Consider the following 24,000-nt stretch of genomic DNA (forward strand, 5'->3'; position numbering starts at 1 on the left):
TTTCAGTAGTGCTTAAACTTATTTTAAATGTTTAGGCTTTTCATGCAGTATTTATATTTAATTTCGACTTTATTTCTATTAATGTAGATTATTTTTAATAGTTTTCATTTTAATAATAGTTTTAATCTAATAATAATTTTATAATGTTTTTGTTTAATTTAACAACATTGCTTAAAGCTAAATTGCAAAATGTATAAATTGCATAGTTTTTCCGACTTAATTAGCTATTTTTTTTAGTTTTTTTTTTTAATATTTCCATATAGCTTCCTTTTTTCAGTTTAAGAATTTTGTTTATATACCATTAGTGTTTATTAATATTTTAAATGTGCATTTATTTGTGTTTTAATTTCAATTTTAGTTAGAACTTTGAGCTATTGAACAGTACTTATATTCTATTTTATTTCACTTTATTTAAATTACTGTAATTTTTTTTTTTTTTTAAGTTTTACAGTTTATTTTATATTTCCATATAGCTTTTTTTTTTTAGTATTTATATACTATTGTAGAAACTATCATTTTAAATTTGTTAGAATTTTTGTTATTTGCTTTTGTCATTTTTATAACATTTCCATATAATTATTTATTTATTGATCTTTGTTTTTGTTTGTTAACTTTTAGCAGTTTTAGTAGTACTTGGGCTTAAGCTTATTTCAAATCTTTACGCTTTTCATGCATGGTTTGTTTATATATTTTTTTATACTATTTTAGAATTTATTAATTTTTTAAATGTGCATTTATTTGTATATTTTTCGTTTTATTTGCTTTTGTTATTTTTATCAAATTTCAATAGGTTTGATTTATTTCTTGATCTTTTTTTTTTTAGTTTGAGCAAATTTAGTAGTACTTCAGCTTAAACATATTTCAAATGTTTAAGCATTTCATGCAGTATTTATATTTTATATATTATATAATTAAATTACTGCAAGTTATTTTAATTGGGTTAATTTTAATAATAGTTTTAATATTTTTCTTAAATTTAAAGCAAAAATGCAAAATGTACAAATTGCAGTTAATGTTTTTTTATATTTCATTTTTCAGTTTTAGTAATTTTAGTATTTATATACTATTATAGTATGTATTCATATTTTGAATTAGCTTTTATTTTTAGTTTAAGTTTTAGTCATTTAATGTGCTTCTGTCAATTTTATTTTTATATTTCAATATAGCTTTTCATGCAAAGCTGTTTTTCATGCAATATTTATATTTTATTATATTTAAAAAACAATTACATATTTTTAAATAACTCTAAAACTGTACATTTCTAGTAGTTTTAATATGAATGATAGTTTCATAATAGTTTAATAATATAATAGTTTGTTTTTAACAACATAGCTTGAAGCAAAATGGCATTTTTTTTGTTTAGGTTAAAGTTTTTGCCAATGTTGTAAGACAAACTACCACAAATAGTGAACTTTAGTCAGGTTTTGGCGGCGTGGCTCGTGTTTCTCTTGTCTGAGTGAACACAAGTCCCTGTGGTTTATCAGGTCATGTTTATTCGCGATGCAGGCTGTTGATTGGCTCATTTAACGCTAACAAGATTGGCTCTCCTTGGCGGTGAGCTGGAGTGTGGCTTCTTAATTGAGAGCGGCCGTCGAGTCACGCTCCATATCCAGTATTGGCAAGCTCACAGAGCCTAATTACTTATTATCTTCATCAGAACACGCCACAAAAAGAAAAGCAGCGTCTTCTGTTGTCATGCTTATCTTCTTACAAAAGTGGATCAGTTGAATCATCTTTAGCTTTATCTGACACTTGTTAGAGTCTAAAACTAAACCATTAGCTTGTTCTCTTCCGTTTAAACACCCAATATTTGATTTTATCTTATATTTGACGCTGCTTTGAGGCAAAATGTATAAATTACATTGTTTATTTTTCCTACTTAATTAGCTTTTTTTATGTTTTTTTGTTTTTTCCATATAGCTTTCATTTTTCATTTATTTTTAATAGTTTTCATTTTAATAATATTTTCAATATTTTTGTTTAAAAAAATTGAAAAATTAAAAAATGAGCATAGGTTATTTTTCCTACCTAATTAGCTAGTTCAAAGTTTTTTAGTTTTTGTATATTTTCATATAGATTTAATCTTTTTTCAGTTTAACTATTTTTAGTATACTATTAAAGTATTTATTCATATTTTAAAAATGCATTTATTTGTATATTTTAATTTTAGTGTAAACTTTAGTAATTATGTTATCAGCTTTTGCCATTTGTATATAATTTCCATATAGTTTTGTGTGTGTGTATATATATATATATATATATATATATATATATATATATAATGTTTAAGCTTTTCATGCAATTTATATTTTATTTAAAAAATGTTCAATTACTGTAAAGTATTTTTAATAGTTTTAATAATAGTTTTTATTTTTGTTACATTTAATGACAATATAGCTGTCATTTGTCATTTATTTTTAATAGTTTTTATTTTCATAGTAGTTTTAATATTTGTTACATTTAATGACACTGCTAGTAGGAGAATTGCTAAATTTATAAATTGCATGGTTAATTTTTCCTAATTAATGAGCTAATTCTTCAGTTTTTTAAATATTTCCATATAGCTTTCATTTTTCATTGTTTTTAATAGATTTCATTTTAATAATAGTTTGAATACTTTTGTTTAATTTAATGACATTGCTTGATGCAAAATTGCAAAATGTTTAAATTGCACGGTTTGTAATTAGCTTAGGTAGGAACTAAAAAACAAGGTTTTTTTAGTTTTTTAATATTTCCATATATATTTAATCTTTTTTCAGTTTAAATATTTGTAGTATTTATATACTATTAAAGTATTTATTCATATTTTAAATGTGCATTTATTTGTATTTTTGTAATACTAATAATTTGCATTTATTTGTATTTTTTATAAATGTATATAATTTCCATATAGTTTTGTATTTATTTCTTGATTTATTTATTTATTTTTATTAATACTTGGGCTTAAACTTAAAGCTTTTCATGCAGTAATTATATTTTATTTCACATTTTTTCAATTACTGTAAATTATTTTTAGTAGTTTTAATAATAGTTGTAATATTTTTGTTACATTTAAAGCATGCTTGAAGAAAAATCACAAAATTTATAAATTGCACGGTTTATTTTTCTTACTTGATTAGCACATTTTTCATTTTTTTATATTTCCATATATCTTGCTTTTTTTTTTTTTTACAGTTGAAGTATTTTTAGGATTTATATAATATTATAGTATTTATTCTAATTTTAAATGTACATTTATTTATTTTAAACTTTAGTAATTTTGTTATCAGTTTTTGTCATTTTTATATAATTTCCAAATAGTTTTGTATTTATTTATTGTATGTATTTATATGTATATTTTTATCTAACCTTTAGATAATTCATTTTGTAGTTTCATTGTTGCTTTTTAAACAGATTCTGCTTTGTTGATCAGCTGTGATATTTCACTCTGAATATTAAATATGTTCTTGTGTTATCCAGTATATAGCTCAAACACCTCTCAGTCTGTTTTTTATTTCATATTTACACACACTCTCGTTCTACAGTCAAGAAGAGGAGTCATCTTCATCATCTAGTGAGGAAGAGGAGGGAGATCAGCAACAAAATGAAGAGCTTTACGGCAAAGTGGTGTGTGTGGATGGAGTCGTTACTAGTGACAAGAAGAAAACCACATGGTATCCTGCACTGGTGAGTCAGGACTGAGCTAAATCAAGCCTTTATGTCATGTAAAACTCTAGATTATGCATTAAAAAAAAACTCTATAACATGTATAATGACATGTGTATATAATATAAATATATATATATATATATATATATATATATATATATATATATATATATATATATATATTTCTACATAATTATTACAGTTTATAACTATAATAATTATATTATTTCAGATCATATTTAATTATAAATAAAATGTAACTTTTATAAGTACAAATGTATATTGAATTGTTTTAATAATTATATATTTATGCACAAAATAAGCCTTTGTAAAAAATAATTACTTTATGCATATATTATAAAGGTTACATATAATTAAAAATGATCTGAAATTATATAGCTATATGATAGTATAATTTATAGGGCCATTTATTTGCATATTTTCATTTTAAATTGAGTTTAATTTTTTTTTTTATAGAAGTTCCATGTGGTTCTTATTCATTTCTTGTTCTTTTTTATTTTTTACTTTTAGCATTTTTAGTAGTACTTTGGCTTAAACTTATTTCAAATGTTTAAGCTTTTCATGCAGTATTTCTTTTTTTTTCAATTAATGTAAATTATTTTTAATAGTTTTGATCTTACTATTTTTTGTTAAATTTAATGACACAGCTTGAAGCAAAATTGCAAAATGTATAAATTGCAAGTAATTTTTCCTACTAAATGAGATATTTTTAAATCCGTTTTTTTTATATTTCTTTTTTTTGTTTTTATATACAATTTTAGTATGTATTATTATTTTGAATTAGCTTTTATCCTTTAGTTTTATAAAACTAATTTTATAATTTTTATTATTTATTTATAATCTATATAATTTTATCATTTAATTTATTTAATATAACTTATGCAAAGCTAACTTTTTGTTTTTTTTGGTGCATAAATATACAATTAATTTACATTATTTACATTTTTTACATTATATACAGTATAGTAAAATTCAATATTATATGCAAGTTATATCTTTTTAGTTAATCTTTATCTTTTAGTTAATGGGTGTATGTATGTATGTATGTATGTATGTATGTATGTATGTATGTATTTCAGTGTCTGTTTAAACTAAATTCTATTTTTAACTAGACCATCCACATAGTCCCATCCAAAACATATTAAATGGGGCAAAAGTTGACACATCGGGCCGCTCAAACAAACACATCAGTGTTTTAAAAGCGTCATGGTATTTCCCTTTTAGGATGTCAAACAAGCATCAGCTGACTTGCAGTGACTCATTAACCCAACACACCAAAACCTCTTAAAACATCCACAAAATGCCACACTTCACCTTTAAACCTCACAATCAGGAGAGAGTCTTCCTGCAGGAATAAGTGAGCTGTTCCTTCCTGAAGTTGCCTATATTGTGTGGCATCTGTCCTCATTTAGGCAGTGGTTTTCTTGTAGCAGATGCTCTCTCTGTCCCTGGTTTACATGCAGTAGTTGATGATTCACAGAGTCACAGGAAAGCAGACGCTGTCCCTTTAAATATTCCTGCTAGCTCAGTGTGAGTTGTTGTTGTTGTTGGCGATTGTTTAGCGTCGCTCTCTGGCCCCTCCTCACGGCTCTCAGCAGAATCACAGCATTCAGAAAGAAAAACAAAGCAAGTGAACGCCGTGACATGTGCTCCAGGGGTTTGGTGACGCCCATCCTGCTGCTCATCTGAGGTCAAAGTTGACTTCTGATTAAATAAAACAAGAAGATGTGGGGGTAGCAGTCGTTTCAAAATGCTAATGTCATTTGGGTTTTGTTAAAATCTGTATTAAGTCTTTATTATTGGATGCTCAAGGTGCACCAAGTTTTTTATTTTATTTTATTTATTTACCACTTTGTAACGGGCTCCTTCAGTCAATAAAGAGGTGGAAACATCAGGGCCTGAAGGAAGTCATTAAAATCACATAAATATATTTTTATTTTATTTTATTGTTTTATTTTATTTTATTCACCGCTTTGTAATGGCTCCTTCAGTCAATAAAGAGCTGGAAACATCAGGGCCTGAAGAAGTCATTGAAATCAATAAAAATATTTTATTTTATTTTATTATTTTATTTTATTTGACATCAGGGCCTGAAAAAGTCATTAAAATCAATAAAAAATATTTCATTTTATTTTATTTTATTCACCACTTTGTAATGGGCACCTTCAATCAATAAAGAGCAGGAAACATCAGGGCCTGAAAAAGTCATTGAAATCTAAATTTTTTTTATTTTATTATTTTATTTTATTTTATTTACAACAATGTCATGGGTATTAAGTCTTTATTATTGGATGCTCAAGGTGTACCAAGTTTTTATTTCATTTTATTTTAAATCAGGGCCTGAAAAAGTATTTAAACTCAATAAAAAAAGATTTATTTTATTTAATTTTAGTTTATTTTATTGTATTTCATTTTATTTTACATCAGGGCCCGAAAAGGGCCTGAAAAATGAATTAAAATCAATTAAAAAAATTAAAATATTTTACTTTATTCACCACTTTGTCATGGGCTCCTTCAGTCAATAAAGAGCTGGAAACATCAGGGACTGAAAAAGTCATTGAAATCAATAAAAAAAATATATTTTTATTTTTATTTATTTTATTTTTTATTTTACATCAGTGCCAGAAAAAGGCCTGAAAAAGTCATTAAAATCAATAAACTTTGTTAAATTCATGATGTGTTTTTTCTTAATAATGCCCAACTATAAAATATTCATATAATGTTTGCATCTATTCCAAATTCAGTATTTATGAAATTAGGCTACTTTTCAAATTTTTAGGCAAAGAATTGTTTTAAAGAGGTCTATTCTGCTTACCCAGGTTGCATTAATTTGATCAAAAATACAGTAAAAACTGTAAAATTGTGAAATATTATTACACTTTAAAATAACCCTTTTCTAGTTTGCATATATTATAGAATGTAATTTATTTTTGTGATCAAAGTTAAATTTTCAGCAGCCATTACTTGCTTCTAAATGATCATGTGACACTGACGACTGGATTAAAGATGCTGAAAATGTAGCTTTGAGCACAGGAATAAATTACATTTTAAAATGTATTAAAACAGAAAACACTTATTTTAAATTCTAATAATATTTCAGAATATTTACAGTTTTTTACTGAATTTTTGATCAAATAAATTGTGCCTTTGTTAGCAGTAGAGACCAATTTCAAAACATTCAAATATTAATTATTGTGAATTAGTATGTATTCTTAGTAATACTCTGAAGTGGAACAGTGATATGTTTGCATAAAATAATGAATTAATTTGAAGTTATAAATAAACCTGTTTGTCTAGCAATCATTTCTTCAAGCGTAAAGCTTTTGTTTTGCCAATGGAGACAAACGACTTGCTGGCAAAAACGACATCAAATGAGGTTTTCAGTGCTAAACTCTCATTGACGTGATCATTCATCCTCTGTTTCTCTTTTCATTTTCTAAAGGTCATCTCTCCAGACTGTCATGAAGAAGTGACATTGAAGAAAGACAACGTTTTTGTTCGCTCCTTCAAAGACGGAAAATTGTGAGTAACTTTCAAACGAAGTTATTTTAGTCCGTGCTTCTACTTTTAGCTCTTGAGGTGCAAAAAAAATCAAGCTATGAAAGCATCACTTGTGCTTTTATTTCTCAGCACTGTCTCTATTTACTGCTGTGATTTTACAAATCATCCTTTAAACGAGGCAGAAAGGAGAACAGTAAAAAATGGGGAAAGACGTCACCGCTGGGTGTAAAGTAATAGAAGAGCTGCTGACATTTCTACAGGGATAGTCAGAGAATATTGTTGTTAAATGGCCGTCTCAGATTAACCTTCTGAAACCAATTTATACTGCCGTTGCTGAAGGGACAACTGCAGAAACACTCTTACTCAAGCGTTATGCTTAGAAATGTCATGTCTTATGGAGATATTTGTGTTAAACCTGTGAGAACCGCCATTATACAGAGCTTCTGATGATTTAATAAATAGAGAACATTTATAATGTCATCACAAAACTTATGATATATATATATATATATATATATTTTTTTTTTTTTTTTTTTTCCACCAAGGCTGCATTTATTTGATAAAAAATGCAGTAAAATCAGTACAATTGTGAAATGTTTAAATATACAGGTCCTTTTAAAAAAAGAAGCATATTGTGATAAAGTTCATTATTTTCTGTAATGTACTGATAAACATTAGACTTTCATATATTTTAGATTCATTACACACAACTGAGGTAGTTCAAGCCTTTTATTGTTTTAATATTGATGATTTTGGCATACAGCTCATGAAAACCCAAAATTCCTATCCTATATTTCATCCGACCAATAAAAGAAAAGTGTTTTTAATACAAAAAAAAGTCAACCTTCAAATAATTGTTCAGTTATGCACTCAATACTTGGTCGGGAATCCTTTTGCAGAAATGACTGCTTCAATGCGGCATGGCATGGAGGCAATCAGCCTGTGGCACTGCTGAGGTGTTATGGAGGCCCAGGATGCTTCGATAGCGGCCTTAAGCTCATCCAGAGTGTTGGGTCTTGCGTCTCTCAACTTTCTCTTCACAATATCCCACAGATTCTCTATGGGGTTCAGGTCAGGAGAGTTGGCAGGCCAATTGAGCACAGTAATACCATGGTCAGTAAACCACTTACCAGTGGTTTTGGCACTGTGAGCAGGTGCCAGGTCGTGCTGAAAAATGAAATCTTCATCTCCATAAAGCTTTTCAGCAGATGGAAGCATGAAGTGCTCCAAAATCTCCTGATAGCTAGCTGCATTGACCCTGCCCTTGATAAAACACAGTGGACCAACACCAGCAGCTGACATGGCACCCCAGACCATCACTGACTGTGGGTACTTGATACTGGACTTCAGGCATTTTGGCATTTCCCTCTCCCCAGTCTTCCTCCAGACTCTGGCACCTTGATTTCCGAATGACATGCAAAATTTGCTTTCATCCGAAAAAAAAGTACTTTGGACCACTGAGCAACAGTCCAGTGCTGCTTCTCTGTAGCCCAGGTCAGGCGCTTCTGCCGCTGTTTCTGGTTCAAAAGTGGCTTGACCTGGGGAATGCGGCACCTGTAGCCCATTTCCTGCACACGCCTGTACACGGTGGCTCTGGATGTTTCTACTCCAGACTCAGTCCACTGCTTCCGCAGGTCCCCCAAGGTCTGGAATCGGTCCTTCTCCACAATCTTCCTCAGGGTCCGGTCACCTCTTCTCGTTGTGCAGCGTTTTCTGCCACACTTTTTCCTTCCCACAGACTTCCCACTGAGGTGCCTTGATACAGCACTCTGGGAACAGCCTATTCGTTCAGAAATTTCTTTCTGTGTCTTGCCCTCTTGCTTGAGGGTGTCAATGATGGCCTTCTGGACAGCAGTCAGGTCAGCAGTCTTACCAATGATTGCGGTTTTGAGTAATGAACCAGGCTGGGAGTTTTTAAAAGCCTCAGGAATCTTTTGCAGGTGTTTAGAGTTAATTAGTTGATTCAGATGATTAGGTTAATAGCTCGTTTAGAGAACCTTTTCATGATATGCTAATTTTTTGAGATAGGAATTTTGGGTTTTCATGAGCTGTATGCCAAAATCCTCAATATTAAAACAATAAAAGGCTTGAACTACTTCAGTTGTGTGTAATGAATCTAAAATATATGAAAGTCTAATGTTTATCAGTACATTACAGAAAATAATGAACTTTATCACAATATGCTAATTTTTTGAAAAAGACCTGTATAAGTTGAAATAAGCTGAATAAGTTGAAATAAGCTGAATAGGTTGAACAAGTTGAATAAGTTGAAATAAGATGAATAAGTTGAGTAAGTTGAGTAAGTTGAAATAAGTTGAAATAAGTTGAATAAATTGAAATAAGCTGAATAAGTTGAAATACGATGAATAAGTTGAAATAAGTTGAGCCAAGTTGAACAAGTTGGAATAAGTTGGAATAAGTTGCAATAAGATGAATAAGTTGAAATAAGCTGAATAGGTTGAAACAAATTGAAACAAGTTGAATAAGTTGAAATAAGCTGAATAGGTTGAATAAGTTGAATAAGTTGAATAAATTGAATAAGTTGAAATAAGTTGAATAAATTGAAATAAGCTGAATAAGTTGAAATAAGATGAATAAGTTGAATAAGTTGAAATAAGTTGAATAAATTGAAATAAACTGAATAGGTTGAACAAGTTGAATAAGTTGAAATAAGTTGAATAAATTGAAATAAGCTGAATAAGTTGAAATAAGATGAATAAGTTGAAATAAGTTGAATAAATTGAAATAAGCTGAATAAGTTGAAATAAGCTGAATAAGTTGAAATAAGATGAATAAATTTAAATAAGCTGAATAAATTGAAATAAGATGAATAAGTTGAAATAAGTTGAATAAGTTGAGCCAAGTTGAACAAGTTGGAATAAGTTGAATAAATTGAAATAAGATGAATAAGTTGAAATAAGTTGAAATAAGTTGAATAAGTTGAATAAGTTGAGCCAAGTTGAACAAGTTGGAATAAGTTGAATAAATTGAAATAAGATGAATAAGTTGAAATAAGCTGAATAAGTTGAAATAAGTTGAATAAATTGAAATAAGATGAATAAGTTGAAATAAGTTGAATAAGTTGAGCCAAGTTGAACAAGTTGGAATAAGTTGAATAGATTGAAATAAGATGAATAAGTTGAAATAAGTTGAATAAGTTGAAATAAGCTGAATAAGTTGAAATACGATGAATAAGTTGAAATAAGCTGAATAAGTTGAAATACGATGAATAAGTTGAAATAAGCTGAATAGGTTGAACAAGTTGAATAAGTTGAAATAAGATGAATAAATTGAGCCAAGTTGAGTAAGTTGAATAAGTTGAAATAAGTTGAATAAATTGAAATAAGCTGAATAAGTTGAAATAAGATGAATAAGTTGAAATAAGTTGAATAAGTTGAATAAGTTGAAATAAGATGAATAAGTTGAAATAAGCTGAATAAGTTGAAATACGATGAATAAGTTGAAATAAGCTGAATAGGTTGAATAAGTTGAAATAAGCTGAATAGGTTGAACAAGTAAGTTGAAATAAGATGAATAAATTGAGCCAAGTTGAACAAGTTGAATACGTTGAAATAAGATGAATAGGTTGAAACAAATTGAAACAAGTTGAACAAGTTGAAATAAGTTGAAAAGTTTAAGCTTAAAGTTTGATAGATTGATAGATAGCACATTACTGGCATGTTTCTAGCATGACTAGCATGCTGTTAGCGTGTGAAAATAATGTGGATAAAAATTGTACTCTGAACCCCACATGGATTTACATAAACCGCGAAATTCAAAAAGCGTTAGGTTGTGTCCCGTGCTCCCCTACACCTCGGCACATAGCAGCTTTTAGACATTGTTTTGTTTTTTGTTATACGTCAGAAATGACAAGGAGACAGCTTCCCACAATACAAAGCCAATGGAGAGCGTTGGATTGTTTCCCCCCTGGTGGGCGTGGCCTAAATGTGCTCTGTCTCTGTTTCTTTTGAGTATTTTAACAGTGAAGGGCTTGTGAATTGCACAGGTTACCTGTAGAGTTTGGTTTCTGTACACGTGTAGGTGCACATCTTCACTGCTCCCTCTAGTGTCTGCTTCAGCATAGTAATGACATCACTGCCCCTTGTGGATTAATAAATATTCATGAACAGAGACATGTCTGCTAGCTAATAATGACCTCTTAATTCACTCAATAAAGAACCTGCTGAAGGTGTTTGGTCACTTTAGGACTTCATAAACACACTAAAAAACACCAAAACAGCAGCTGATTCAGGGCATTGAGAAAACATCTGCAGAGTTTGAGCACAGATAAACATATTATAGTTAAATGAAATAAAAAAAAATGTACTTGATACTGAATTGACAAGCATTGTGGCTTTTAAAGTCAATAGTCTAACAGCTGTGTGTTCAATTATGATTAGTGTTTATTAATTACGATGGTTATGTATTATGTGTTTTCTCTTATGTGATGAATCACTGCTAACAGTGTTTTATTTTGTCTTCTAGTTACACAGTTTTGCGGAAAGACATTCGAGAGCTGGATGAAGACAAAGCTCCTAAAGCAGACGCTGGACTCAAACCAGGTGAGAATACGTCTGTGATGTATATTTAGGCGTGATTATTATTATAAACTAAACTAAAATCATCAAAAAAATGTCATTGCTTGAAATAAAATGAAAACATTTACTGAAATAAAATATTTAAAATGTATAAATATAAAAAATATATTTGTAATAAGAAAATTAACTTATTTTAGTAAGTCTTTTTTTTAAAGTAGTAAAATAACTAAAACTACAAATTAAAAAATTATAAAAATATTAATATTTAAAAAACTATTAATATTTAAAAATAAAACTATAAATAAAAAAACTTTAAAAAAGTAAGTAAATATAAACATAAAAGAAAACAACAAAATGACCAAAACTAAAAGTAAAATTAAAATGAAAACAGAAAATGCAACAATAAATTTAATTCAAAATGTTAACAAAAACTATAATAGTTTATTTTTATCATTTGAAATGTGCTGTTATTTAAAGTGACATGTATAATGCATGTAAAAACATTTCCCCACACACTGCTAGTTTTAATTTGTCTTTAAAAAATGTTATATTTTAATATTACATTTTTATTTTTAATCCAAAAAATAAATAAACTTATTTTAGCAAGTTGCAAAGGCAACATTTGTCATTTTTGTTTTAAGTAGTAAAATAACTTAAACTAAACTAAAACTACAAATGAAAAAAATATAAAATATTATTAATATTTAAAAAACTATTAATATTTAAAAAATAAAACTATAAATAAAACACTTTAAAAAATAAACAAAAAATAGTAAAAATGACAAGAAAAACAACAAAACCAGACAACCAAAACTTTAAGTAAAATTAAAATGAAAACAGAAAGTGCAACAATAAATCAAATTCAAAATGTTAACAAAAATTATAATTTTTTTTTTTTAAAATTTATTATCTGAAATGTGCTGTTACTTATATGTGACTTATATGCATGTATAACACATTTCCCCACACTCCGCTAGTTTTAATTTGTCTTTAAATGAATTTGTTTAGGCTTGCCATTAATAATACATGTTGTTTATAATGAATGAAAAAAAAAAAAAAATTATAGTGTTTTTGTTTTATTTATATTGTATTTTACATGATTTCTGAATGCAATCGTAAAATGCCACACTTATACACTGATGCAACTTATATCTGTTTATTAGTTTTTGTTGTTTTTGAACAATGCACTTTTGACCTGGTGTACAAAATATACATATTTTGCAATAAATGTAAAATATATTTTTCTATATGCATAATCAACATCTTTAATGTTATTTTTATATTTATCCACCTTCATGACACTGTTATTTCTTTAGATCATTACGTAATGTCGTCTTTGCTTCAGATTAAAGCCTGTAATGTTATGATTCACCTTGTAGCTGTTTAGTTTGGCTTACAACTCTTAAATAAAGGCTTTTTAAATTCTAATGGGGAAAATACTTTTGAAACCAAGGCCAATAAAAAAGGGGGAAAAAGACACACCAAAGAAGGGATTTCCAGTCACATGGAGCTCATTGTAATCTCATTGTCGCTGTTTGTGTGTTTCACAGCGTTAGATGCAGCTTGGGATTTCCAGCGTAACGGCGCTGTGCCCAGTACATGGAGGACGGAGGTGAAGGACGAAAGCTCCAGCAGTGAGGAAGATGATGAGGAAGAGGAGGAGGAACAAGAGGAAGAGGCCAGCAGCGAGGAGGAGGAGGTGAGATATAAACTCGCAATTCTGAGTAGAAAAGTTAGAAATGTAAGATATAAACTCACAATTGCCTTTTTTTATTTCATATTCCGTGGCAGAAACAAAAACAGAATTGCAAGATGTAAACTTGGATACAATTCTGAGAAATAAAACAAATAGTATCAAAAAGTACTTTATTTTTAATTCTGTAAAAAAAAAAATCTGAAGGAAAAAATTGCAAAATATAAACTATTAGTTCAGTTGTGAGTAAAAATAATGAAATAAAAATTAGAAAATACAATTATACATTTGATGGCAGAAACAAACATTTTATGTCAACTCAGAATTGTAAGAAAAAGAGGAATGTGAGATTTAAATGTGCAATTCTGAGGAAAAAAGTCTGAATGTTGAAATCAAAAGCAGCAAATACCTTTATTTTTTTATTCTGTGGCAGAAAAAAAAAACAGAATGAGTTATGAGGGGAAAAAAGTCAGAATTGCAAGATATAAACTCGCAATTGCAAGTAAAAATTGTAAAAAAAAAAAAAAAAAATTGTAAAACAAATAAAAAAAAACTTTTTGTGAGATATACACTTGCAACTCTAAGGGGGAAAAGTCTTACATTTTGAAATAAAAGTGGCAATTACCTTTTTATTTTATATTCCATGGCAGAAACAAAAAACAGAATTGAAAGATGCAGCAAAAACTCCTTTATTTTTTTATTTTGTAAAAGTCAGAATGAATCCTGAGGAAACAAAGTCAGAGTTGTGAGATAACTCTTGAAATTACCTTTTTATTTTATGTTTTGAATTGCAAGATATAACTATAAACTTAAATTATAAAAAGAAAAAGCCAGAAATGTGAGATTAAAAGTCTTACTGATGTAAACTCAGAATTCTGAGAAGAAGAAAAAAAAATTAGTAGCCAAAACAACCTTATTTTTATTCTGTGGCGGAATAAAAAATCTGAATAAGTTTTGATGAAGAAAAATCAGAATTGCAAGATATAAACTACTGAACTAGTAAAATAAAAACTGGAAATTACCATTATATTTCATTGCAGAAACAAAAATTGAGATATGTAAACTCAGAATTGCAAGAAAAAAGTCAGAAATGTGAGATTTAAATTTGCAATTCAGAGGAAAAAAGTCTGATCAAAAAAAGAGATCAAAAGCAGCAAATACCTTTATTTTAAATACCAGAAACAAAACAAAAATAGAAGGAATTCTGAGAAAAAGAAAGTCAGAATTGCAATTGCAAGTAAGAAATGTGAAATAAACTATTTGTGAGATATAAATATATACATTTTATTCTGAGGTGGGATAAAAAACGATAAATTGTAAAGACAAAGACAAAATTGTGAGATATTAAATATTTAATTAATTTAATTTATTTTTAAATGTATTTTTATTTTATTGTTATTATGTGTATTTTTATTATTAATAAATATATATTTTGTGTGTGTGTGTATGTATATATATATATTAGGGCCGGGACTTTAACGCGTTAATTTAGATTAATTAATTACACAAAAATAACGCGTTAAAATTTTTTAACGCATTTTAATCGCACTTAGTTTTGCACCGCGGAACGTTTCTCACTGGATGAGATTCGGCGGACCGATTACACTGGAACACCAACTAGAGTTCAGACAAGCTGCGTCCGTCCTAAATAGTATTGTATGTCCCAAATCGTAGTATGTTTAAAAACGTATTCCAAAGATTCCCTTAACGATCAATGCACACTGTCTAACGGCTAATATTGCCCGCAACACACTGCGCGTGAACAAGGATTCGATTAGAACTACAAACACGCATAAAAAGTGTTAAACTACAAACATGGAGGATATGCGCGACCAACGGACAGGTAGAGAAAGGGGTTTGAGTGATAAATAATCAGTGTGTAACCTGATAAAAAATATTTTTTAAATGTTATCCGCGTTATATTCCATGTGCAGCAACATTTATAATGATAGGTTTGGTCATTAACGTTTAAATGCATAATTAAGCAAACACAAGAGCAGAGTTCTCGGCATGAAAGACTCGTTAAAGAACGTGCCTCTTAATTTCTCTAATACGGTAGGAAATTAAATTAAAGGAAATGTAGATAATGTTAACTGTGATGATTGACAGGGCATGGTTGTGTGCAAGCTATGCAACAAGGAATTCGCATATCACCACAGCACATCGAGCCTATTGCTACACTTAATGGCAATATTGCACTGGTCTGTTGGACTTGGTTGAACAAAATAAACAATATTTTGTTGCTTAAGCTTATGTATTCAGTCATTATTCAATGGTATAATAAAAATCCATATAAAAAAACTTACTTCTCACTGTTATCAGGTCAAATATTTATATGCGATTAAAATGCGATTAATTTCGATTAATTAATTACAATGCCTCTAATTAATTAGATTAAATTTTTTAATCGAGTCCCGGCCCTAATATATATATATATATATATATATATATATATATATATATATATATATATATATATATATATATATATATATTCTGTGGTGGGATAAAAATAATAAATTGTAAAGACAATTGTGAGATATTAAATCTTTAAATCTTTTTTTTTTTATTGTTATTATTTGTATTTTTATTATTAATATGTATAATTTTTTTTTATTCTGTGGTGGGATTAAAAACAACAAATTGTAAAGAGTATATTTGTAATTGTGAGGGGGAAAAAGTCAGATTTAAGTCACAAGTTTTTATTTTTTAATTCCCTGGCAATAACAACCTTCATAAACTGTGAGTGGGATTGAAGAGTGGAATCTGCTGATACGCAGCACTAATGTTCATGTTGATGTGTTGCGTTCACTCTTACAGCTTGAGCTCCTGTCATCAGTCGTTTGTTTACCTTGATTTATTGACCACAAAATATTACCTTCAGAGTTTAAGCGGCACATTTCTTCATGAAAGACTGACAGCTGAACAGCTTGAGCGTGTGATGACAGGTTTCACTGTTACTCAGACCTGTATTAAAACAGTGTCAGAGGCTGATGTGTGCGTGTGCTGTCATAGTTGCATAAACTAGATTACAGAGGGAAAAACACATCAAAGCCAGACACTTTTCATAATACTGTTGCTTTTCCAGAAACAAGCTGTTTTTTTCTAACAAGTAGCAACTTAACATTACATGGATAATGTTTATCTCCTATTGCAAGCAGCTTTACGAACGATCAGCTGCTCTTGTTGATTCTTCTCAAAAAAAGAGAAATTGAATCTTTTTATGTTTTTGTACATCAAAATTATTAATCAAACCTTGTTTATTATCCCTGTTGTCAGTTATTTTGATTTGGTGTCTTTTGTTTTTGTTATTAACTACATATTTTTTGTTATTATTATTTTTTTTTTAAAGAATTAAATTATTTTATTTGGTAAGGATGCATTATTTTGACCAAAAGTCACAGTAAAGGCATTTTATATTATAAAAAAAAAAATGTTTTTTAAGCAGCACATTAGAATGATTTCTGAAGGATCATGTGACACTGAAGACTGGAGTAATGATGCCGAAAATTCAGCTTTGCATCACAGGAATAAATTTCATTGTAAAATATATTCAAATAGAAAACACTAATTTTAAATTTCAATAATATTTTACATTTTCACAATGTTTACTGTATTTTTAATCAAACAAATGCAGCATTTTTGTTTTAGTAATTTTGTTATGTGCTTTTGCCTTTTCTGTGTGGTTTATTTTATTTTCATTTCTGTTTTAGTCATTTTAGTGCTCTAACTTTACACTTATTTCAGTTTTTTGATTAATTGATCAGCAACCAGTGACACTTAAGCATATTACAAATCAGAATCACAACAGAAAAGCCGATAATAATAATAATAACAACAATAATAAAAACGATAGTAACAAAAACATATCGAAAGAAAAGGAAAAAAGAGAAAATACATGCAGAATGTTTATCTTAACACATAACAACTCAATAAATAAATTGAGGTTATTAATTACATATTTTTTGTCATTTTCTGTGCTATACGATAATGTTAAAGAGTTTGGGTTTTATGTATTTATTTTTTAAAGATGTTTTTTAAAGAATTAAATAATTTTATTTGGTAAGCATGTATTATTTTGATCAAAAGTCACAGTAAAGGCATTTTATATTGTAAAAGAAATATTGTATCATGGTTTTTTCGACAAAAATATTGGACAGCACAACTGTTTTTAACATTGATAATAATCAGAAGTGTTTTCTGAGCAGCAAATCAGCATATTAGAATGATTTCTGAAGGATCATGTGACACTGAAAACTGGAGTAATGATGCTGAAAATTCAGCATTGATCAAAGAAATAACTTTAATTTTTAAATATATTTCTACAGTTTTTACAGTATTTTTAATCAAATAAATGCAGACTTGGTAAGCAGAAGAGACTTCAATAAAATATTTTTTTTTCTGATCATAAACTTTTGATTGAAAGTGTGTATTTGTAAAGATATTGTTCCCCTTAATAGCTTCAAGCTACTGATCAAAAGTAGTTAAGTACACTGTAGTCTAGCGAACTAGTTTTTAAAGACATCTGAATGACACCCAACTTTCTGTGTTTGTATTTCCTGTGTGCAGGAGGAAGTAGAGCCATTCCCCGAAGAGAAGGACAACTTCCTACAGCAGCTTTACAAATTTATGGAGGATAGAGGTGAGCAGTGTTGTTTTTGTAGTATTCAGTAATATTTGCTTTTATTTTTATTTTTTTATTTTAGACATTTTGTTATGTGCTTTAATTTATATTTATTTCTGTTTGAGTAATTTTAGTGCTTCAACTTGACACTTATTTCAGTTCATGTTTTTCTAGTATGCATCTAATATTTATTTTTTTATTTTTTTATTTATTTTATGATCAGCAACCATTAAAAGCATATTACTAATCAAGATCACAACAGAAAAGCTGATGATAATTACGACAATAATAAAAATAAAAAAAGTAACAGAAACATATCAAAAGAAAAAGAGAAAATACATGCAGAATATTTATCATAACACATAACTAACTAAATAAATAAATAAATAAATAGAGGTATGTAGATTTATATTTAATTTACCCTTTTTTTTTTAATCATTTATCATTTTTAATAGTTTTAGTTAGCAATAACAAACACTGGAGGTGAGGAGAATGCATAATGTTATATTTACCTTGAATGCATCCTAAGTCACTTCGGATACACTGCAAAAAATTATTTTCATACTTAGACTTTTTGTTTTGTTTCCAGCCAAAATATCTAAAAATTCTTAAATCAAGAAGGATTTTCTAGACGAGGAAAAATTCTAAATTAAGTGAGTTTTTGCTGAGTACAAGCAAAATAATCTGCCACTGGGGTAAATGCAAATAGAAAACAAGATTATTTTTGATATCCCATTGGCAGATTATTTTGCTTGTTTCAAGCAAAAATGCACTTAATTTGGCTTGTTTTATCTGAAAACAACAAAATAATTTTTACATGTCTAAAAAAAACCTCCTTGATTTAAGAATTTTTAGATATTTTGGCTGGAAACAAAACAAAAAAAATCTAAGTAAAAAGAGCATCTGCCTGAATGCATTAATGTTTGCATTTTACATTTGAAACTGACTATCTTTTTCACTTTTCTCCTCAGGAACTCCCATCAATAAGCGACCAGTGCTGGGCTACAGGAATCTGAACCTTTTCAAGCTCTACAGGCTGGTGAATAAGCTCGGAGGATTTGACAATGTGAGTTTTATTTCTGATCTTGACACTGCTGCTGCTCTGTCTGCGTTAGCTCTGACTCGACGTCTTCCTCCCTGTGTTTCAGATCGAGAGCGGATCTGTCTGGAAGCAGGTGTATCAGGATCTGGGCATCCCCGTGCTCAACTCCGCAGCCGGTTACAACGTCAAATGCGCCTACAGAAAGTACGTAGATCCTTTATAAACCCCTGATGACAATGACAGCAAACCTTGAGCTGCTCAGCAGTGGTGTTTCAGGTGTAAAAAAAGTTTAGAAGAACAAGCACTGAATGCACCTGTTCTGTCTGTAAGCAGGGAGCTGTTGCAAAATATAGCATATGTGACCCTGGACCACAAAACCAGTCATAAGGTTAAATTTGACAAAACTGAGATGTATACATCATATGAAAGCTCAATAAATAAGCTTTCTGTTGATGTATGGTTTGTTAGGATAGGACAATATTTGGCCGAGATACATCTATTTGAAAATCTGGAATCTGAGGGTGCAATGAATCAAAAAGACTGAGAAAATCACCTTTAAAGTTGTCCAAATTAGGTTCTTAACAATGCATATTACAAATCAAAAATTACATTTTGATATGTTTACAGTAGGAATTTTACAAAAAAATCTTCATGGAACATAAACTTTACTTAATTTCTTAATGATTTTTGGCATAAAAGAAAAATCAAAAATTTTGACCCATGCAATGTATTTTTGGCTATTGCTACAAATATACCCCAGCGACTTAAGACTGGTTTTGTGGTCCAGGGTCACATATGTCTTTCGTTATTTCACCCCCCTTTCAGAATCTGCAAAATATCTAAAAATTCTTAAATCAAGAAGGATTTTCTAGACAAGTGAAAATTCTAAATTAAGTGAGTTTTTGTTGAGTACAAGCAAAATAATCTGCCACTGAGGTAAGCAAAAAAATCTCATTTCAAACAGAAAACCAGATTATGTTTGATATCCCATTGGCATATAATTTAGCTTTTTTCAAGCAAAAACGCACTGAATTTGGCTTGTTTTATCTGAAAACAACAAAATAATTTTTACTTGTCTAAAAAAACCTTCTTGATTTAAGAATTTTTAGATATTTTGGCTGGAAACAAAACAAAAAATGTAAAGTGTAAATGTTCAAGTGTAAAAAAAATTTAGAAGAACAAGCACTGAATGCACCTGTTCTGTCTGTAAGCAGGGAGCTGTTGCAAAATATGGCATATGTCTTTCGTTATTTCACCCCCCTTTCAGAATCTGCAAACTGTTCATTGTTTTACCAAAATGCATGTTATTTTTATTTATTTAGTACTGACCTGAATAAGATATTTCACCAAAAAGATGTTTACATATAGTCCACAAGAGAAAATAATAGTTTGAAAGTGTCCTTGCAGTGTTGGAGTAACGCATTACAAGTAATGCGAGTTACGTAATAATATTACTTTTTCCAAGTAACGGCAAAGTAATGCATTACTTTTTAATTGACATGAACATATCTGAGTTACTTTTTTTTTACATAAGTAACGCCAGTTGCTTTTTCCCCCATTTATTGATTAAAAGCTCTCCTGTCCTCATGTTGAGCGAAATTGTGAGTAAGATGTTACTTTAGTTCTAGAATAAATGTGAACATGCATTAATTCATCTCACTTGCTTAAAAAAACAGATACAGTATTCTTCAAAATAAATAAAAACAGTGAAATTCAACGCAAAACTGCAATAATTAAATTATTAAATGATACAATTATCCTTTATGTATTTACATAATCCCATTTTATTAACCGATGTCTTTGCTGCCGACCTTCGATGATCCAATTCATCCATACTAATAAGCAACAACTACTCAAGATAATCTAACATTTGTTTTCCTTTTATTATGGCTGAAGAGTTTACTTTTTTTCTTCTGCGGTCTGCTGTACAGAATTGAATTAATTTTTCTCTAAGCCTGAGGCTTTTGGTGTGAAAAGGCTTTTACATTTGACAAAAATAGACGTTTTTATATTAAAAACAAACAAGCAAACCCTGCCCAGATTTAAAAAGTAACACAAACGTATACATAACGCATTACTTTCCATAAAAAGTAACCAAGTAACGTAATTAGTTACTTTTTTAGGGAGTAACTCAATATTGTAATGCATTACTTTTAAAAGTAACTTTGCCCAACACTGGTCCCTTGTTTGTCCTGAACAGTTAAACTGCCTGCTGTTCTTCAGAAAAATACTTCAGGTGCCACAAATTCTTTGGTTTTCCAGCATTTTTGTGTATTTGAACCCTTTTTGACAATGACTGTATGATTTTAAGATCCATCCTTTCACACTGAGGACAACTGAGAGACTCATATGCAACTATCACAGAAGGTTCAAACACTCACTGATGCTCCAGAAGGGAAAAACCATGCATAAAAAGGTGGGGGTGAAAACTTTTGAACAGAATGGAGATGTGTGCATTTTTCTTATTTCTTATTTTGCCTAAATATCATACAGAAGCTACAGAAGATACTTGCATGTTTCCCAGAAGACAAAAAAAGAGAAATTTACCCTGATCTTCAAATTCAAAAAGTTTTCACCCCCGGCTCTTAATCAGTGAGTGTTTGAACCTTCTGTTATAGTTTCATATGAGTCCCTCAGTTGTCCTCAGTGTGAAAAGATGGATCTCACAATCATACAGTCATTGCTGGAAAGGGTTCAAATACACAAAAATGCTGGAAAACCCAAAAATTTGTGGGACCTGAAGGATTTATCTGAAGAACAGCAGGCAGTTTAACTGTTCAGGACAAACAAGGGACTCATGAACAACTATCACTGAACAGAAAGCACAGCTGTGGATCATTCAGATAACAACACAGTATCTCTTGTGGACTATATGTAATCATCTTTTATGTGAAATATCTTATTCAGGTCAGTACTAAATAAACAACAACATGCATTTTGCTAAAATAAATATCATTTAGCAAATTTTTGACCCCAACTCTAAGTCACGCATACTTGTTAGCAATTAGGAGCTTAAGATGCAGCGATGTTACGTTAAGTGTAGTATTGCCATCTGATCGATACTGGATGTGCTAATGTGTGTTGTTGAACCTCCTGCAGGTATCTGTATGGCTTTGAGGACTACTGCACCTCCACGGGAATCACGTTTCGCATGGATTTGCCGTATAAGACCGGCGAGAAGACGAGCTCAAAGAGCGAGGTGAAAGCGGAGGAAACAGCCAGCGGCGGAAACGCTGTCTCTTTAAGCACATCAAGCGCAGGAGAAGAACAGAAAGCCCTCAAAGAACCAGAGACCTCCAGCACACCGCATGTGGTCAAGGTATTGAAAATATAATCTTAGGATGTCTGATATGGCATACTACTCATCTACTCGTATTGCTATTTTTAATTTATATTGTGACATTGAAACAAAACATGACTTAAAATATATATATTTTTTTTTCATATTAAACATTCCATTAATTAAAGGTTGTATCAGCGATTTCTAGCCTGAAACATAAAGTGTCAAATTCAGCTGACCTTTCATCACGATCCGCTCGCTGCCTGCCCCATAAATTGTCTGTGAGAAAACCGCGTCTCTCTGGTCAGCCTAGAGTCCGAGATATGCCAAAAAAACAATCGGCACTACCAACCTTTCCACACATAAACAAACAGTGTTCCAACCAATCAGCGTCAGGAGTTTGGGGTTGTGGACTTTCGCTCCGCCTCCCTCACATCCCAGCACCAGTAGGAAAGTCCACAACACCAAACCCCTGACACTGATTGGTTGGAACACTGTTTGTTTATGTGTGGAAAGGTTGGTAGTGCCGATTGTTTTTTTGGCATATCTCGGACTCTAGGCTGACCAGAGAGACGCGGTTTTTTCACAGACAATTTATGGGGCAGGCAGCGAGCGGATCGTGAAGAAAGGTCAGCTGAAATTGACACTTTATGTTTTAGGCTAGAAATCGCTGATACAACCTTTAAATACACTGTATTGCCAAAATTGGGACACCCTCTTCTACTGAACAGGTTTGACTACTTTAGTAATTTTCATGAGTACAAATCGTAACATTTAAGCATATAATGATATTTTAGAGAATTGTGTGCTTCTAATTTTATAGCAACAGTTTGGACAGGACCCTTTCTATTCATGACAATGCCTCTGTGTCTAAGGCAAGGTTCAAATCAAATTCAAAAAAGAACTTAAAGGTGCCATAGAATGCATTGAGAGAATATTTTAAATTGTTCTCTGATATCTACAGAGAAGGTATATGGCATAGGAAAGGGCAAAACATCTCCAGAAACGGTTTTACAGGTCCATTTACAACCCTAGGATTTGTCCCTAGAATGAAATGCTCTGTTATTGCCTTTTTTGGAAGCTTCATGAATATTAATGAGCTCTGCTCTGATTGGCTGTTTCACAGAGCGGCTCAACTCTGTAGCTCGCACATTGACAAAAATATATATTTAATTAGGAGCTCTAGCCGCTTTTAATATGAGGTTAGTTGAATCTGTCGTTTTGAATCACCGACATTTTAGTCTCATTACTGTGATCGTATCAGCTGTGTAAAGTTATAATTAGTGTTGTTTTTGGCGCCCGTTTTTAATTTTAGTTTTAGGCTAGTCTTTGTGTGAAGCTGTCATTTTAGTTTTTATTAGTTTTAGTCATGTTCATACACTTTTTAGTGTAGTCATGTTTTAGTCGATTAAAGTCTGAGCATTTTAGTCTTATTTTAGTCAGAATTACCCATGACTATTTTCGTCTAGTTTTAGTCGACGAAAACTGATGACATTTTAGTAAATTTTTAGTCAATGAAAATTGTATTTTAGTCTATTTTTAGTAATGCAATTTTATTTAACCCAGTCAATATAGTATAAGTACCTAGTAGCATAGACGAAACCAAAGTTTTTTTTTTTAGCCAACCCCATTTCAAACAAGATTATTATATTA

General features: G+C 30.0%; 1 protein-coding gene across 1 annotated transcript in view; it reads left to right on the forward strand.

The window, feature by feature from the left end:
• The window catches only part of arid4b (AT-rich interaction domain 4B), a 90,361-nt gene that overhangs the window by 37,183 nt on the left and 29,178 nt on the right, over positions 1-24,000 (forward strand). The window contains exons 8-15 of the mRNA XM_073834554.1: positions 3,460-3,666; positions 7,112-7,191; positions 11,656-11,732; positions 13,259-13,407; positions 17,971-18,043; positions 18,997-19,091; positions 19,174-19,271; positions 22,167-22,386. Coding sequence (XP_073690655.1) covers positions 3,460-3,666; positions 7,112-7,191; positions 11,656-11,732; positions 13,259-13,407; positions 17,971-18,043; positions 18,997-19,091; positions 19,174-19,271; positions 22,167-22,386 — 999 coding nt within the window. The remainder of the gene's footprint in view (positions 1-3,459; positions 3,667-7,111; positions 7,192-11,655; positions 11,733-13,258; positions 13,408-17,970; positions 18,044-18,996; positions 19,092-19,173; positions 19,272-22,166; positions 22,387-24,000) is intronic.

Source organism: Garra rufa, chromosome 2 (genome assembly GCF_049309525.1).
Source record: "Garra rufa chromosome 2, GarRuf1.0, whole genome shotgun sequence".
NCBI lineage: Eukaryota > Metazoa > Chordata > Actinopteri > Cypriniformes > Cyprinidae > Garra > Garra rufa.